We start from the raw sequence: 20,027 nt of genomic DNA, 5'->3' as shown, positions 1-20,027 counted from the left end.
GTTGATATTCTTCAAAATAAAATAAATGAAAATTTTAATTATATAAAAAAAGATAGCAAAGAAGTTCAAAAAAAATTTATAGATAAATCTTATGATAATAAAAATAGGAAGAAATATAACAGTGTAAACAAAAATAATGGTGCTAATGAAGACACAAGGGAAAGTGAATATATAGAAATTATTGAAAATAATGAAAGTATAGAATGCAAAAACTATTTAATAGGTAATGACTTAAATAATTATAGTAAAAATTATTTTTCTGATAAATATAATGAAAACAGTTGTACCATGAATTCTGTTAGCAATGCTAATACTCTAGAATATGTTGAAAAAATAAAAAATACAAACAACAGTAATAATTTCAACACGGAGAATTACAAAGAAAGTAATTGTAATAGTTATTATTATAATATTGCTAATAATGATGATGTTAATAATAATAATATTAATAATGATAATAGTAATAATATGAATAATGACAACAACAATAATAATAATAATAATAATAATAATAATAATAATAATAATAATAATAATAATAATAATAATAATAATAATAATAATAATAATAATAATGATAATAGTAATAATATGAATAATGATAATGATTATAACGATACTATGAATAGCATTAATAGTGACAACAATAATAAGAATAGTACAAATAGTAATATAGACAACAATAAAAGTAACTGTATTAATAACATTAATATTAATAATAATAGAAATAATACAAAAATTAAAGAAAAAAATGAGCATTCTCAAAATAGTGAATATATTGAAACTTCCAATTACAGTGAAAATTTTGATAGCTCTATTAAAAAAATATATATAAATAATGAATTTGATTCAATATTAAATTATTATAATGATGATTTAACAAATAATGATTTAAAAGAGAAATTTTTGTCTCATCATATTGAAGATAATGTTAAAAGATCCTCTTCGAAAAAGAATAAATATAAAAATCTAGTAGTAGACTTTTGTTTTGGTTCTATTAATGAAAATTTAATATGGATAGAAACATGCTTATTTTTGCTCTTGCAAAATGGATTAATTTTAATTTATTCTCCTATTATTACAAGAAAGTGTTATATTGGTTATTATTTATTACATGAAATAAATGAAATTAAAAAAAGGAAAAATGAATGTTATGAATATGCAGAAGATTTTTTAGATTATTATGATTATTTTAAAAAATGTTCCATTACAAAATATAGAAATAAATATGTATGTATGAATTTTGAAAAAAAAAAAGAAAAAATTTGTTATCTTCCTTATGTTATAAATTTCCTAAAAAATTCTTTTTATAGCAGTATCAATTTAATATATTATAATAATTTGGTATTAATATGTGTTTGTGACAAATTTGGTTACATTTATTTTTTGTTATTAAATTATTATATTACACCATTTATATCAATGAATAGTAAAAATAAAAATGTCTTTTCTCTTGCTAGAAAAAAGAGACATTTTTTTAATATTTTTAATAACAATGAAAATATAATTTTAAAAAAAATGAATTTAAAAAAAATAAAACATTTAATTAATAAGGAAAATTATGAACAGTATTACAATAAATTAGGAAATAAGTACCAAATCAATTATGTTTTAGAAAAAATAGATAAACAAAATATAAAAAAATATATGTATACAAGCGACATTGACAAAAAAATTAATTTAAAAGAACATTTTACAACTGATGGTGATGAAATAGCGAAAGCATTAAGTCTCACTAATGATAAAAAAAAATTATTTTTTAAAGAAATAAGTATACTGAAAAAAAAAAAAAAACATTCAAGCAATAAAAAATATTTAGATGAAGTACAGAATGGAGATGTGTTTTTATCATGCTACGAAGACATTAATGAATTAGTTCAGAATGAAATGGATTTTGAAATTAATACTGAGTGTCATTTATTAAATATATTATGTTTTGATTCATATTACACAGGAATGAGTAATGTACGATCTATTGTATTATGTAATAATAATTTACTATGTTTTAATAATAATAAAATTATAATATTAAACTTAACTTGGCTAAAATTTTTTCAAGTTATATTTTATTTATTGTACATAGAAAATTTTTTATTAGCAAAATTAATATATGATTTCTGTATAAATAATTTATATATGAAGACATCTATTTTTAAATCAAAAATAAATTTTTATGATTTTGATTATTATAATTATTTATTATTAGATTATACCAAACAATTATGTTATCATAATTTCTCAAAATTATTTAAAATGGAAGAAAAGGCTTTAAGTAATTACAAAGAAAAAAATTTTAACATATTTCAATCAAATTTATTATATGATGTGGAATATATTTTATATCCAGTAATTATTGAAGATAAATATACAATGCTAGATAATAATATAAATGATGTGTATTTTATTTTCACTCATTATATAAACTTAGACTGTCAAAGAAAAGAAAAATTATTCATGAACGAGAATATTAATTATTTTACTTGTGCTATATATAAGAATTTATTCATAATATACGATTGCTTTAAAATAATTTTATCAAGTAATACTGACAAAATAAAAAGAAAAGATAGTAAAACTGAAATACACTTAATAGAAAAAAAAAATTATAAGCCATTGTGCATTTTATCTAAAGAAGCAAAATTTAGAAATTATTTAATTAATAGTTTAATTATAAATGAAGAAATAATGGATATTAATTTATTCAAAAATATGTTTTCATCATATATTAAATCTTTATATAATGACTATATTAATGAGTTATACAAAAAAAACACATTATCTTATAATTCTAATTTGGATATATGTAATATTATAAATTATAATAAAACTTCTGAAAAAAATAATGGTGAAACAAATGGTAGATACAAAAACAACAGTGATACAAGAATGAATTTAATAATATATAGAAAAAAGTGTCATAAAAAATATATCAAGTATGAAAATATGGAAAATAAAAGTTACAACATTGACAAAAACCAAGGTGAATACAGTGATGTTTATAATGATAAAAAAGAAACAGATACAGAAGATAATGGAGATAATATAAACCCATATAATTTGAATCATGGATGTAAAGATTTTAAAAATAAATTTCAAAGTGATTATTATTATTCCTCTCTGCAATTACTGAGAAAGACATTTATTATATTAGATGAGAGTATTCATAATAATAAATTTGATGATTTAAAAAATAATAAACCTAAATTAAATGAAGAAATCGTATCAAAATTAGAAGTATCAAATAATAATCAAATAGATTCGGAGACACTAATAAATGATATAAAGAATAATATATTAACTAGTGATATGGAAAAATATGAAAATGTAGAATGTAGTAACTTAATAAAAAAACTTATAAAAGTTAAAAATTATTACATAGATGTAAAAGACTATTATTTAAAAAAAAATAATATAAATATAAATAATTCTAATTCAGGGGATCAAATTACTTTTTTAGAAAATATTTTAAAATGCTACTACTTTTTTTTAGGTTTAAATTCATATTACGAGAAAAAATTTAAGAAAATAAAAAAAAAAATTATTAAAATAATGGCATATAAAGTAATCAAGTTAATAGAAGTTAATTCAAATTTTCAAAATACAAGTAAAAGTATAAATGAAAAAAATTCATCATTAATTAAAAGTATCTACATGTGTAATAAAAACCAAAAATTAATTAAAAAAAAGTTTACTTCATTAAAAAAAAGAATTATTCTATATAATAATATAAATAATGAAAATATTAGAAAAAAATGAACAATTTTGAAAAAAAATTATAGAAAGAATTATCAATAAATTTTAATTTCTTTTTTTAGCATTAAAAATGAAATAAATAAAAATCCAAAAAAAAATGAACAAAATATATATATATTATTTTTTTTCATGTTTTTAAAATACTTGATTATTTTAGAAATCAAATTAAATAATATTTATCAAATTATCCTTATTATTAAAAAACTTTCAAATTATGGATATTTTTGAAATTTTTTTTTTTATGTTACATTTAAATTTTTTTAAGTTTAATTAAAAAAAAAGATATTATGTAAACATTAAAATAACTTATAATTAAGAAAAAAAAAAGATAATAAAAAAAAGGGTGTCTTAAATATGATTCTGGCAATTTTTAAAGATAATAACAAAATTATGAAAAACAACGCACATTTAAAAAAAAAAAAAAATTAATAAAATACACAAACAAAAGTTTATATAATAGTTTCTTTTCAAATTAAAGGAAAAATAAAAAATAAAAAAGCATTAAAAAAACAGGAAAATAATGTATTAGAAAAACATATTTATATATATATGTTTACTTTTTATTTAAATATATAAATTTATTAACTATGTCTGTATATCAATAACTTTCTTCTGTGTTTTTAATTCATTTGCTAAAATTTTAATGACAAGTTCTCCATCATTTAATTTACATGATATACTTTGTCCTTCAGAAAATGCAGGAGGCATCTGAAAAATCTTGCAAAAATAGTATTCATTTAGCCTTTCTATAATTTTTGTATGATATTCATTTTCTTTTTCTAATTCTTCAATCATAGGTTTATTTTTACGTCCATAAATTTTTAATAATCCCTTTTCCAATTCAACATTTAGATTTTCTTTAGAAATTCCCGGAATATCCATCATTATAACTGCAAAAGCTGATGTAGAATAAATTTCAATTCTAGGATTATATGTTATTTTATTTAATTCTTCTTGTGATGGAGTTATTTCAAAGATATTATTTGTGTTAGTTTTTAATGGAATTGCTTCATAATAAAATCCATTATGTGGCTCAAATGTACTTATGAATTCGGGCTTTTGAGTGTTACGTGATTTTGTTGTGTACTTTGTCGAATTATATTTATATTCATTATGAGATATTATCTTTGGATGGGAAATAGGGCCACTATATGCATAACTACTATAAATAGTTTTTTCTACTGGTGTAGAAAGTACTCCGGGTATATTTTCTTGTATTATTGGTACCCCCGAAGATTCAATTATAACTTTTGGCTTTGTTGTATTTATTAGAACCATGTTTGGATAAAAATAAAATGTATATATGAAAATATATAAATAAAAAAATTAAAAAAAAAAAAAATTCCAAAATTTTATTTACTTTTTTTATTTAAATGATAAATATTATTGAATGTAATTTTAAAAAAATAAAAAAATAAAATTATGTATAAAATATATTTAACTTAAAATTTTGATCATTTCCAAAAAAACAACTAACATTTAGCTATTTTTTTTTTTTTTTTTTTCATATAATAAAAATAGCTTCAGCTAGATAGCGTTTCACTAATGTAACAAGACAAAAAAGATGAAAAGTGTTTCAACGTTGTTTAGAAATACATATCTTATGTTGTATGTATTAATGAGTGAACAATTAACATTTTAACTGTTTATAATTATTGCTAAAAATATTTTCTATAATAAATGGGTGTTATATTTGAAATAATTTTTTAAAAACTGTTGTATTTTTGATCATAATGCATTCATGATATATATATATTACTTAAAATAGTTAAAAAAAAAAAGTAAAAAATATTTGTTTTCCTATTTAAAAAAAAAATTATGTTAAATAGAATAAGAAAAACAAATATAGAATAGTAAAAGAGCATTTAAAAAAAAAAAAAAGTGATTCACTGTAAAATAAGGAAAATAATGGAAAATAAAAAAGTATAATATATAAAAATATAAGAATTTTATAATATAAAAAGAAAAAAAAAAATACATAATATATAATATTTAACGTAAAAAAAAAATATATGAAGAATATGTAATAAAAAAAAAGAGTTTGAAGCCAAAAATAATTCTTCATACACTTTAATTTTCATAATTTTCATTTATTAAAGAAACACTTCAAAAAAATCTTTTTTTTTTTTTTTTTTTTATAAGTATTGTATGCATTTTTATTAATAATACTAAGAGTTTTTTATGTGATTATAATATATTATGCTACTTATTTTATTTTTTTTTCGTATTCTAAATATTTTCTTTAATTCTTATTATTATATATATTATTACAAACTTTTTTTTTTGTTCTTTAATGTTTTTATCTTATTTTTTTTTTTTTTGTTTATGCTATTTACTAAAATATCTTTGTATGTTGACTAAAATTGAAGTTTCATCTAGTTTTTTTTTCAATTTCCATATTTAATATATGACGGACTTCATTAGTTTCATAATCAGTGGCAGAAATATCATTACGTTCTAATTGATTTTCGTAACCTTCTGATAATACAGTTTCCAAATTTTCCTTTTTGCTATCTTTTTTTAAATTTTCTAATAGATCTATTTTTTTTTCTTTCAATCTTTTTTTTTTTTTAACACCAATGTCTAATTTATTTAGACTTTTATCTCCCTCCAAATGACCGTCCATTTTTTTTTTCTTTTTTATATTTTTTTTTTTAATATTATCAGGAATTTTTTTTTTTTTATTAGTTACTAACTTTTTTTGCTTTTCGGACAAATTTGAATTTAAGTTATCTTCATTTAAATCATTTAAATTATTTTTTTCTATAGGAACTTTTGTATTTTTCTTCTTGTTTAAATTTAAATCTACTTTTTTAATTTTTTTTTTTTTTTGAGTTTTCTCTTTATGAACATTTTCATTTAATTCCTTTTTTTTCTTTAAATTTTCATCTTTTGCTTTTTTTTTTCCCTTTTCTACATTTTCTTTTAGTTCTTTTTCATATTCATCATCTTCACATTCCGTATTAGTGTTAGAAGCATTATAATTTTCAAGTATTTCATCTTTCAAGTCACTAGTATCTATATTTGCTTTTTCAAGTATTTTATCCATTTCATTTATTACTTTGTTAAGCTTTTGCTTTTCGTTTAATAATTTTTTAATTTTTTCCATATTTTTTTTATTTTCCATATTTAATTTAAACTCTAAGAATTTATTTTGAGATTCCAAATTCTTTATGACAGATATTGATTCTACTAACTCTGTGTATATTTTTATATTTAAATTTCTCATATCATTCTCTATAACTTCCTTTTCTTGCAGCTTTTTTTTAACAAGCATCAAACGCCCATACATTAAAAGAAATTCCTTCTTTAACTCCTTGGCTTGCTCATTATCTTGTTCGTTTAAATCCTGTAGTAATTCATTATACTTTGGAACAAGGTAAAATAATCTATTTTCTTCTTGTAATTCTTTAATTAAATTATCCTTATGTTCAACTATTTTCCTTAAATTTAAATGAAAATCTGCTAGTACATTAAAATCTCTAGTCTTTTCTGCCAATGAAATGGACATTTCTTCAAGTTTTTTCATTAAACCGGCAAATTTAAAATTGGAATCAACATCAGATGTCTTTATCAAATCATTTTTATACGTTTCCATTGTTTTTAAAACTCTATTAATGTGTTTTTCAACTTCAATCTTGTCAATTAAAATTTTTTTGATAAAACTGTTAATATTTTGAATACGTTGTGAAAATTTTTCTTTCATCTTTTGAACATTTTGTCTCATTTTTTGTTGTTCATATAATAGTGCTAAAATTTTTTGTTCCCAAGGAGTAAGCATATTTAAAATTGAATCAATTACATTTTTATTTTTTTCATCTTTTATGTTTTTTATAGGATTTATTTCTTCAATTTTATCTATCTTATTTACTATTGAGTACCCTAAGATATCTTCTAATGCTTTTTTTGATAAATCATAAGAATTATCTTCATTTTTCAGTGATTCTTCTATGTTTTTTAAAGATTCATCATTAGAATTTTTTTGTTGTATTCTAAGTATAAAGGAAAAAAACATTTCATTTATAAACACATGTGATATAGTTTCAGCGTATTCTGCTTCATTTCCGTCATCCAATGTATAATTTAATAAAGATTCAATATCATTGTCATTTTTAGAATAATCATTGCAAATATCTTCGTTATTAGTTTTTCCATTTAATATTCCAAGTGATTTCTTATTTTCATATAGTTTTAGATCATCTTTCAAGCTTTCTTGTAATTTTAAAACATTTTCTATATTTCTACCAGGAGGAACTGTCCCAGTTAAAATTGCAGATAAACCCACCTTCTGCATTAACTTCATAATAAATTTTATTTGTTTATTTAGCTCAACATTTCTACTAATAATTTTTTTTTTTTTTTTTAAATCCTCTTCAATTTTTTCTTTTAGATTTGAAATTATAGATGTTCGTTTTTTATTATTATCTTGTTCTTTCTGTTGAGGTAAGCTTGGAGAATCAGTTTCGGGAAAGTTCGTATCATATAAGTTTTTGTCAACTTCTTTTACTATATTGTCCTCATCTTTATAAGTTGATAAAGACACATGATCCGTTTCTTCTTCTATTCTTTTTTGCATAGTATGTTTGTCAAGAATTTCTTTCTTATATTTTTTATTTTTTTTTTTTTTTAATTTGGTAGATTTATTTTTCATTTTTAGTTTATCATTTTTCTTAAATGGTACAACATCTTTATTATCAAAATTATTATTTTTTTTAACTTTTTTTTTAATTTTGCTAGATTCTTTTCCTTTAAATTCGATTTCTTCATTTTCATTTAAATGAGGATTTTTCATAAAATTTAACTTACTTAATTCATCATATTCTTTATTAGATATTTTATTATTTGTGTCTCCTTTTTCTTTTTTTTGTCTTTTATTTAATTCATTTTTTTCTAATTTTTCTAATTCATCCAATTCGTTATAATAATTCAAAGAAATCGAATCATCTTTTTGAGAGTCATTTGACAAAACGTCACTAATTTCCGAAGAATTTAGTTTATATGGAGATTTATTTTTTAGGTAATCCATAGCTTTAGATATACTGAACTTTTCTTGAGCGTTATGATCCTCATACTTTTCTATTCCATCCCACTTAGCATCATATTCATGTGTATCAAACGATCTTAGCCAGTTAAATTCACTTTTCATATTAGGAGAAATCGTCATTGAATATTTTAGTGATTTTTCAGTGTTTGCATCAATTGATCTTAGTGTTCTATAATTGTTTGAGTTTACGTGAAACTCTGATTTTAAAATAAAATTCTGAAACTTTTTAACTTTTTCTTCTAATTCATTTTTTAAAGCCAAAATTTTTTCATCTTCTTCTGGTCTTCTAGAACTCACGTACTTTTTATCACCCCCAAGTAGTTGTGCATCAACATTTTTGGATGTTGCTAAATGCTTTAATTGATTTTGTAATTTAGCTATTAATTCTTTTTGTTGCATAATAACAGATTGTTCTGGTGATAAGTAATTTACCTCTATTTTTTTTTTTATTGTTTTGCATTTTAAAGCAAAACGTAAGGTAGAAAAAGATGTATCCAGATATAAATGAGAAGGATGTACAGCAACAATAACAGATGCACGACAATTTCCCCCTAAACTTTTGCTTAAAATTCTTGTTAGTTTAGAATCTCTCCATGGAATAAAAACTAAATCTTCTTGAATTTTTTTAATCTTTTTTTCATCACCAGTAGCTATAGCTTGAGCCCTTTTCGATAACTTTGAAATAACTTCACTTAAAACAAATAAACTTTTATTTATTGCTTTTCCTTCTTCTAACACAGTTTTCGCATTTTCTACTCCTTCAGATGCCCTTCCAGCTCTTTCATTTCCTGCTAGATCTACTATTTTAAGTTCACCTCTTTTATTAATAGAAGTACCATCATTTAATACTTTATTAGATTCTAAAATAACTGTAAATATTGTGTGTGATCTAGAAGATGTTTCATTAAAGTTTGTTTGAGCAATATGCCTTCTCTGTTCAGCCTTTGCAACTAAAAGCATGACTTCATCTATTGATGTTACAGTTTCTTCATGGATTCCTATTACTACAAATCCTCTCTTTGGATCCTCTTTTACATCTAAGTTTTCAGCTGCTCCTCCTCTGTATCCCTCTTGTAGTAAATCGTTCACTCGTTCCATATAGACCTCCAAATATGTCACACTCATTAAAAATTCTTTTGTATTATTATCAGAATCATTACTTTTGACACTTATATTATCTTCATTTAATGTTGAAGGATTTTCAATACCATTAAAAAATTCTGCCAGTGATCTAGGTAACATACCTGGATCAGCGGGAACACCCATAACACTATGTGTCTTTCCAGATCCCGTTTGACCATATGCAAGAATACAGCCATTTATACCCTTAAATGTATCAAGGATAATATCTCTTGCTAAATGTTTATACACTTCTTCATTACCAACTAAATAAAAAAAAAAATAGAATAAATAAAAAAAAATAAAGCAAAACAAATTAATAAATAAAATAAAATTTTATGGACTATTATATTAAAAAATTATTCGCGAATATATTTCTAAAATATAAAGAGCATATATAAATAAATATAGCAAGATCATTAAAGTATTATATATTTCTTTTAATTTCATAATTTTGTAAATTACCAAAATCATCAAAACATCTATCAAAAGCATAATAGCGTTGTATAACGGCTTTTTGCCCCTCTGTTTTTTCCACATTCTTTTTAACTTCCTTTTTATTTCCTTTTCTTGGATCTCGTGCATTTAACATTTCTGTCATAGAAGGTGGTTCAATTATTAAATGCATATCCGTTTTATTCATTTTCCAAGCTTTTAAGTGTCCCCTATTAACCTAAAATAAAAATATTAATATTTATATATATAACGATCAACTTTAGAAATAAATGCAGTTGTATATAAAAAAAATATAAATATTCTAAGACATACTTCTTTTTCAAATAGAGGCCTTATACGAGTGCAAACTCTGATTGCTTCCTCTTTAGAGGAAGATTCAACTTGTAATTCACCCAAATTTATTTTATTTTTATCTTCATTTTTATTCAAATCCATTTTGTAGAAAAAAAAGTGTAAAAAAAAAAAATTTCATGAAATATAATAGATGCATGCAAATGTATATAACAGAATAAAATAAGATACAATTATACTTTATCACAAAAAATTAAGAATTATTATTTACATTCAATTTTCAAAAAAAAAAAAATTGTGCTTCTTTGAATTGACATCTTTGAAAGTTTGTAACTTCCGTAAAACAAGAAATAAAATAAGTAGAATTATATATTTAATGTGCAAAGAAAAAAAAAAAAAAGAAATATAATAAAAAAAAAAGAATAAAAAGAAAAAGATAAATATTTAATTTGATATTTATGCGATGCCTATATAAACATTTTAATATAATATTTTTCTTTCTTTATTTATAATAAATATATTATAAAAATGATAGAATTAAGAAAATACAAAATTGTTATTTAATAACTAAAAATTGATTCTTTTTATTTAATTTTACTTAATTATAGTAAAAATTTTCACGTAAAATTGAATTTAAATTAAAAATCTTTTAAAATAAAAATAAACTTTAAGATACTTTTTTATTGTTATACACTGGAAATTTATAAAGCATTAAAATACATACAATTATATCATTCTTTTTCATTTTATTTTATTTTTTTTTATTTATTTCATAAAAAATATAAGTATAGATTACGTGTGCAACGTTGTAGCATTTAATAGTGTTACACAAATAAGCAAAACATGTCTATAATAGTGAATTAAGAAAAAAAAAAAAAAGCATGATCTTTTTTTTAAGGTTTAAAAATGAAAACTTTATTTAGCTTTGTATTCATAAAAAATATTAATACATTAAAAAGAATATGAATTAAAAAAATAAACAAATTAAAAAAAAAAAAAAAACCAAAAAAAAAAAACATGCATTAATTTTTTTTTTTAAATGTTAATAATACCTGACAAATACTATATTTTTTGTTCAGAATAAATCTGTAATGATAACATATAAGCTATTAATAAAAGAAAAAAAAAAATTATATAAGACAGTAAAAAGTTTTAATCAAAAAAAAAAAAAAAAATAAAAATTAGACAATTTTAATCCATATAATTTATTAATATTTTTTTTTCCTTTATTTAACAAATTATATATTGTTGCTTTAAAGAAATATAATTATTAAGTTATTGAGCGTGTAAGGTTTTTTTTTTTTTTAAGTCTTATTCAGCTAGAATAAATTTTTTAATAATATATTATTAAAAAAATATAATTATTTTTATAATGGAATATGGTATGTTAAGAATAACTTATTTATTCACTTCATTCTTGTAGGAATTAAATTTGCAGTGTTAAAAAAAGGAAAAATGAAAAATATGAATAAATTTTAATACTTATATTTTTAAGATTTATTGAAAATATTTATAATTAAAAAGTTTAATTTTCTTTATATTAAAGGTGCATATTAATTTTTTTTATGAGGGAAAAAAAAATATATATTTAATAAAAAATGTTATTTTGTTAATTTTTTTTTATCTTCTGCTCCTTATGATGCACATACATAAAAACCCAGCATAGAGTCATTTCAGATATAATAAATAAAATAGATGAACAAAATAACTATAAATATTTGTATATGATTTAAAAAAAAAAAAAAAAAAATAATTAAAATATAATAAGGATAATAATAAGAATTTTTTATAATTTTAATATTATACATATATAATTTAAAAAATATTGAAAAGAAATTAAATACATACTTGCAAAAATGAATTATATCCTTTAAATTCAAGATAATATGCCCATAGCAACCAATGACTCTATATAAATAAAGAAATAAAAAATTAATTGAATTTACACTATAAACTTAAATTTTAAAAAGAAAAAAATAGAAAAAATAAAAGTAAAAACTTCAATTATACTTCATTTTTTTTTAACCTTTGTCAACGTAAACAAAACGATTGCAAAAGTAATAATAATAATATTTTTCTGAAAATATATAATAGAAAAATAATATTATATATATATATTAAATAACTATATTTGTAAACCTAAAAATGTTTCTTTATAATATATATAGTTGTGTATATTTCTCATTTATATATTAATTACCCTATCTAAAGTTATGGAACAAAGTATAATTGGTATAAATGGAATACACCATATAAAATACTGAAAAATAATTAAAATTAAAATGTTTTAATGAAATAAACAAAAATAGTAAAAAATACAAAGCATATTATATGGAATTTTTTATTCTTTTAATATTGTTTTTTTTTTTTTCAATTAAAAAAATAAGAGTTATGAAAATTTTTTTATCTTATTAATAAATTATTTCTATGTAAATATATTAGTTGCAATAAATGCTTATATTAAATATAATTTTTTTTTTATTATATGAGCAAGATAAGATATATATTTAATTTGGTTTATTATGAAACATATAAAATATATAACATATATACAAAAGTTAAATTTGTGTATTTCTTTGAATTTGATATGTTAATAAAAGTCTCGCTTATATTTACCTGAGATGTGCAAACTTTATTCATAGCAATGAAAACTACTGTCTTATAAAAATATTAAAATGATTTTTATTTGAATATTTTAATATAAAAGTAAAATTAATTTTTAATAATAATATACTTGTAAAAACATGGATAAATCCAAATTTGTTTTTGCATATTTCATGCCGAGTATACCTATTAAAATCGTTTGAGGTAAAAATGTTATTAGGGGTATGATCTATAAAAAAAAATTTCATATTATAATAAGATAAAAAAAAAAAAAAAATTATATATACATATTTCTTGAGAAAAACATATTTCATAAATAAATAAAATTAGTTAAAAATAAATATTAGTTATAATGAATTATAAACAATTTAACTTTATAGGTTAAAGAAAAGATAATAAAAAATTAAATATACTTTTTATATTATTACCCTTGAGCTTTTTTCAATACTTAAATACATTATATAGAAAAAAAGGGAAAAATTATGCCTATGATCACGTCTAACTAGATGATAAATATAAGACTCATATAAAAATTCATATCCATATCTGGTATAAAAAAATTAAAATAGAAAAAAATATATATGTGCAAAAAAAAAAAAAAAAAAAAAATATATAATATCAGGAAAGCTATGTTTATATAGAAAAAAAAATAATTCTTACATTGTATAAAAAATTATATTTAAAATTAAAAAAGTGAATAAGCTGCATAAAGAAAATACTAATTGATTATAGTTTAATTTAAATAATTCAACAAAGAACTGAAATATAATATAAAATACATTTATTATGTAATTTAACAACGAATCGTTTTTTTTTTTTAAATAGAAAACTTTTTCTCTAGGTAAATAGTTCTTATTTAAATATAGCATTAAAGGAAGAGAATAAATAATTGGATATATTTTAAAATTAACAGCCAATCCATAAAAAATAGAAGATAAAAAAATTTTTTTTTGGTAAATAAAAAATACTGTTATTAGAACTAATAAGCAAGGTATACAATCAGCATTACCTCTAATAGAAATAACAATAACAAAAGGATTTAAAATCCATAATGAAACATAATATATATAATTTTTACAGTCAGGATATTTAATTTTTATAATTTTAACTATAAGAATACTAACAAGAAAATCTATTGATGAAAACAAAATTTTTCCAAAAGAAAAATGAATGAAAAAATTTGGTAGCATTAAGTATGCTAATATTGGAGTATATCTATAGGTATATCTTTCATAAGGAGATCTGTTACTTAATACATATTTTGCTGCATCAGAAAAAACATAATAATCAATATCTGTAAATTTAACATTTAAATTATTATCTTGCCATGATCCATAGTAATATATTATAATACGAAGTAATATTCCTAGAAAATATATTATTCTTGTTAAAAAATTTATATTGATTTCTTTGTACTTTCTTTTATTTTTTATGTTAAATTGAAATTGTTTTTCTATAAAAGACATTTTAAAAATTAAATAATCTTTACAATAATGCTATATTATTATAAACATTCTACTTAAATCTAAAAGAAAAAAAAATTCGTATTCATAAATATGTATGTACTATAAACGTTTCATATAAAAATGAAATTCATTGCTATAAATATGAAATAAATAAGTTTCAGATATTTAATCATGCTTTTATCCATAAATATTCACATACAAATAATTTTTGCGAAAATAAGGAAAAACAAAGTAATAAAAACAAAAATAGGAAAAATATAAAAATTCAGAATTAATAAGACTGTCTTTATTATATTATACATTTAAAAGAAAAAAAAAATATGTATGTCAGAGAGAATAAAACATTTTGTAATTTTAAAAAGTCTTTTATTTTATTTTTTGTTAAAATTGAAAATATTTCTATGGAAATTACGAATTTCTTATAATATTTATAAAAAAATATGAACTTTGTATTATAACAATACGGCAAAAAAAAAAAAAAAAAAAAAAAAACTGGAAAATGTAATATTTAATATTTTTATAATAATTATTCGTAAGCATGAATTTTAATTTTTTTTTTTTTTTTTTAAATTATACTTAATTTTAAATAGGTTAAGAATGAAAAAATTCCAATAATTGCAGGGTTTTAAGAAAACTTATTCCAGTAAACGTATTATATTTAATTCTTAGATAAAAAATTCAATAGTGTAAAATCTTAAGAATAAAAATGGTACATAGAAAAAAAATAAAATTTAATTCATTTATTATAAATTATTATTATATTATGCTGTATATTTAATTTTAAAGCACATATGCTAATTATAATGTATTCTTTCAAAAGAAAATTTTCTTCTATTTAGAAATAATATATATATATATTTAACATAATTTAATGAAAATGTTTGATGATCTAAATTATTAATTTTTTTTTTTTGTGTTATGTAATACTTAAGAAACAAAATATTTTTACAAATTAAACAAATTATACTACCACTATGTAGTAATTTTATAATAAATAAAACAATTACTTGTATTAAATTTAAATTTTTAAAATGTTTTTTTTTTAATTTCTTTAAATAAAACTTGTAATTTTTCTTGTTATTTTTACATTAGTTTTATTTTTTCCATTATAAAGCAAAAAGAAGAGATATATAATAATAAAGTTTTAAAACTATTTATTACATATATTGTATTTTAGCAAAATTTTTAAAGATTTTTCTTAAAGTTTATAAATTTAATAATATTAACATATATGATATATAAAAATAACTTTTTAAAATATTAAAAGTATTTTTTTTATGTAATTATGCTAATATCTATTTTTTTTTTTAATGAAAGAAATTTATTTTAAAATAAAAATTTTTTTTTCATTATATTTTTTTCATCACTATACAGATATTACTTTTTTACTTTTTTTTATGTTTTATTATTCTTTAAATTTTTCTTTTAAGATACATGTAATTAATATTTGGAAAATATGAACATTTTTTTTTAATTCTTATACAAATTTATATAAAAGAGAATTTTATTTAATATGATTTTTTTTTTTTTTTTAGTGAACATAATTTGCATTTGTAAATTAACACTGTTATAGGATTATAATTTTGTTATTGTAGTAAAACATTAAATATTAATCTTATTACAATATAAAACAATTCTTATAAACAATATACATTTTATTATATAATTCTGAATATATATTTACTATATAAATTATAACCATTTAAGAATTTCTTATTTAAATATTTTTTAAATTTTGAATGATGATAATTACTTACTGATAAAGGGCCAAAAGTTTAATTTTTTTTTTTTGAAAAAATTAATCTTTTTAATCATAATATGATGGCTTAATCTTCTCACTGACAAATTTTAAAAAATATTTATTTAATTTAAAAAAAAAAAGTAAATAAACAAAGTAAAATTTTTTATTCTTATTAATATTAATATTATTTTATTTATTTTTTTTAATATAAAATTAAGGTAAAATAAAAAAATGTTTAATAAGAATTTTTATAAATTTTTTTATATTTGTGATAACAGGAGAACACTTTTTTAATTAGAACCAAAAATAATGCTAATCTTAAGTATTTTATGAATATAAATGAAAATACAGAAAAACTTTTCTTTTTATTCAAATATAAAATTGGAAAATAGGAAAACAAAAAAGTTCATATATTATTTTTAGAATATTATTACTTTAAATTGTATGAATAGTGTTTTATAAATGATTTAGTAAATAATAAAATTAAAATGAAATACACATGTTTTAGGGTATAAAAAATATTATATATATATAAATAAATTTTAGTTATTTTACTTGAAACTTTTCATTTATATATATTAGTATAATAAGATAAATATACTTTAAAATATATATTTTTTTTAATATTTTTATCTAAGATTTTTAATTAATATATACATTATCAAAATGTGAAAGAGGTAGTAGTATTAAATAAAGTAGCACAATAATAATTTTTTTCATTTTCTCTTTTTTTTTTTATTAATATATTAATTTTAAAATTATATATATTTAATAATTATAATTAATCTAAAAAAGAAAAAAAGATTAATCATATAATAGACATTTCATTATGTTATAAATAAATGATTTGGAAAAAATACATTGATAATGTTCATAAATATATATATTCGTATAAAAAGAAAAAAAAAATGTTATTTTATTATTTTCACTAAAAATTTAGATTTTTACATTATTAATAAAAAAAAAATAAATAAAATAAGAAAAATTAAGTAAATCCATTCTCCTTAATATATAAATTATTAAAGTTTTTTTTTTTTTTCATTAATAAAACGAGATAAAATTAAATATTTTAAAATTATCTATATGAATAAATCATTTCAAATGTTCTTTTATATCATTTATCTTTTTTTAAAATTAAAAAAAAAAAAAGTAAAAACAAATTAATTTTTCACTAAAAGAAATGAAAATTAGTTGGTTATATAAATATATGTATACATAAATATAAAAATTAAAAAAAAATTGTAAAATATGATATTAAAGGGAGTTTAATAGAACGATCGTTGTTATTAAATATAAAATATTATTCTTTTTATAATTTTATATAATAGCATTTTAATGAGAAATATTTTTTTTTTTTCCTTCTTTTTTTTTTTTGTTTTGTTTATGATGTATTTTTATTTACATTTATAAAGGAAAAATGAAAAATCATGTTAAATATATCTTACGTTTTTAATGTGATTTTTCCTAATTCATTTCCTTTTCTTTCTTTTTTTTTTTTTTAATTTGTATAAAATTGTGTAGGTATATATAAATGTCCTATTATGATATCTCAGAGTGGTGAAAGACTTGATAGTGAGCGAAGATCTTGTTGTAAATGTTTTATAACTCTTTTATTTTTGTTTATCCTTTTATTGATTTTACGAAAAGAAAAAGAAGAAGAGGATGAAATGAAAAATAGAAGTAAAGTTAATTTGAGGCAAAGTGAAAATTATAGTAAGGACTTTTTATTTGGGTATATAAGAGAAATTAGCTTTTTAAAATATAATTCCATAAAATATATATCTCCCAATAGAAAAATTTTGCCTAGTATAACGTACATTGATAATTACGTTTTACAAGTAGAAGGATATGATAATGTTTTACATAATTTTGAAAATTTATCTGTTAGAATAAATGAAAAAAATAATAATTTCTACATTTTTGCATTGCCAGATAATAAAAATAAAAATTCTATATGTGCCAACAAAAGTTATTCAGATGATTCATGTGCGAAAATTAATACTGTATTGATAGATAAATCTTTATTCAAGAATATGAAAATTCAAAGTTGTAATGAAGAACAAAGTAGTTTTTGTTTTTTTGTATTTGTTCAATTAAAAAAAAATAAATGTTACAACTTTATAAACTTATCTTATTCTTGTCACGTGAATACTATGAAAAATCCTGATATATTTCTAATTAATAATTATTGTTACGTTATTTTAGCTAGTTCTAAGGTATCAAGTATAGATGAATTTATTCAATTTAATTTATTAAATAATGAAACTTTTAATGAAAATACTAAAACTAAAGATGTGGAAATAGTGACTCATTTTTGTGGTAATTTATTAAATCAAATTGCAACAATAGATGCAGTTAATTTTAGATTATTATTTATACAACATTACATACATACTAATGATAAAAATATAAATAACGAAATAAAAGAAAATAAGATAGAATCAAATGAAGAAAATGAAGAAAATGAAGAAAAAAACATTTATAATAAGTATAGTAACAAAGCACATAATAATACATTGAAATTTAAAATAAATTATTATTTAACTATAATAGATTTGGCATCAGAAAATAAGGATATAATTGAATACGTAGACTATATGAAAAATAAATCAGAGTTTTCTTTATTTCCTCCTATACACCTAGCTTATGATGAACAATCAAATTTTTATTATATAGTACAATATGAAAATAACAGTTTTCTTAATTTTATCTTTATTTCACCATCAAAATTATCCGTTTATTACACTTTGAAAATAAGAGAATTTTATTCAGGTATTACAAAAAATTAAATAAAATTATTTTTTATATATACATTAATTACCCTTTCATTCTTTTTAATTATATTTTTTATATTATTATATCTTTACTATTATGAATTTATAATATATGAGATATGCAACATTGTTATTTTATTATATTGTTTTTTACTTTTATTTTTTTCAAAGGATGGTTATTAAATCCAAATTATGAGTATGATAACAAAGGTTTAATGCTTTTTGGTAATTTTACATTTATTAATTTTATATTTATTTTGTAAATTTATTATTTTTTCATATTTTTATTTCTATATAAGCATTATCTATCCTTTTTTATGATAAATTATAAGATAAAATATTTTTAAGTATATATTTATATTTTTTAATCAATTTTATATATATATATATATACATTTTTATATTATTTTTTTATAGGTGAATATGCTCCCTATGAGGACGAACTTCATATTTGGAATATAACAAATTTTCAGCATAATAGATATTTTATAAGCATTATTAAAACATACTCAAATATTTAATTATAATTATAAATTGTAATAACATAAAATTCAAATGTTTTTTTTTTTTTTTCTTTTTTTAATAAATTGAATTTTTCGTCTTCATTCTTTTATAAATCATTTAGTAATATTAATGTTTTATTAATAAACAAATAGGAACTTTTATGCTTTTGATTAAATTTTTTTTAATTTTTTAGTATAAGTATACATATATATATTTATGTAACAAAGGATCTTTATGTAAATATGTTATTTTATCTATAAGATATATTGTTATGT

The 20,027-nt window shown here is 18.6% G+C and overlaps 5 protein-coding genes and 1 non-coding gene across 6 annotated transcripts; 3 read left to right on the top strand and 3 right to left on the bottom strand.

Annotated features, from left to right (window-relative positions):
• Positions 1 to 3: 3 nt before the first annotated feature.
• Positions 4 to 3,756, top strand: PRELSG_0011700 (conserved Plasmodium protein, unknown function; the record flags this gene model as incomplete). Its single annotated transcript, XM_028677289.1, has 1 exon — positions 4 to 3,756. A coding segment is annotated over one exon (3,753 nt), but the record flags the coding sequence as incomplete, so codon positions are not given.
• Positions 3,757 to 4,338: 582 nt separating this feature from the next.
• PRELSG_0011600 (HSP20-like chaperone, putative) lies at positions 4,339 to 5,031 on the bottom strand (the record flags this gene model as incomplete). The annotated part of the gene is made up of 1 exon (XM_028677278.1): positions 4,339 to 5,031. The coding sequence occupies one exon, from the start codon at positions 5,029 to 5,031 to the stop codon at positions 4,339 to 4,341; it is 693 nt and encodes a 230-aa protein (XP_028531307.1).
• A 1,093-nt stretch (positions 5,032 to 6,124) lies between these two features.
• Positions 6,125 to 10,807, bottom strand: PRELSG_0011500 (kinesin-like protein, putative; the record flags this gene model as incomplete). The annotated part of the gene is made up of 3 exons (XM_028677267.1): positions 6,125 to 10,182; positions 10,382 to 10,589; positions 10,685 to 10,807. 3 exons carry the CDS (start codon positions 10,805 to 10,807, stop codon positions 6,125 to 6,127), a joined length of 4,389 nt encoding a protein of 1,462 aa, XP_028531306.1.
• A 1,465-nt stretch (positions 10,808 to 12,272) lies between these two features.
• Positions 12,273 to 14,733, bottom strand: PIGM (GPI mannosyltransferase I, putative; the record flags this gene model as incomplete). The annotated part of the gene is made up of 8 exons (XM_028677256.1): positions 12,273 to 12,371; positions 12,512 to 12,571; positions 12,690 to 12,740; positions 12,864 to 12,923; positions 13,280 to 13,321; positions 13,398 to 13,496; positions 13,696 to 13,813; positions 13,928 to 14,733. The coding sequence occupies 8 exons, from the start codon at positions 14,731 to 14,733 to the stop codon at positions 12,273 to 12,275; spliced, it is 1,335 nt and encodes a 444-aa protein (XP_028531305.1).
• Positions 14,734 to 16,467: 1,734 nt separating this feature from the next.
• Positions 16,468 to 16,580, top strand: PRELSG_0011300. The gene has a single exon (XR_003699248.1). It is a non-coding gene; the product is annotated as a small nucleolar RNA snoR14 (small nucleolar RNA).
• A 1,435-nt stretch (positions 16,581 to 18,015) lies between these two features.
• Positions 18,016 to 19,769, top strand: PRELSG_0011200 (conserved Plasmodium protein, unknown function; the record flags this gene model as incomplete). The annotated part of the gene is made up of 3 exons (XM_028677245.1): positions 18,016 to 19,246; positions 19,420 to 19,473; positions 19,666 to 19,769. 3 exons carry the CDS (start codon positions 18,016 to 18,018, stop codon positions 19,767 to 19,769), a joined length of 1,389 nt encoding a protein of 462 aa, XP_028531304.1.
• Between the last annotated feature and the right edge of the window lie 258 nt (positions 19,770 to 20,027).

The sequence above is a fragment of the Plasmodium relictum genome (assembly GCF_900005765.1).
Source record: "Plasmodium relictum strain SGS1 genome assembly, contig: PRELSG_00_v1_95, whole genome shotgun sequence".
NCBI lineage: Eukaryota > Apicomplexa > Aconoidasida > Haemosporida > Plasmodiidae > Plasmodium > Plasmodium relictum.
Note: the sequence above shows the minus strand (reverse complement) of the source record. Positions and strands in the feature narration are given on the sequence as shown.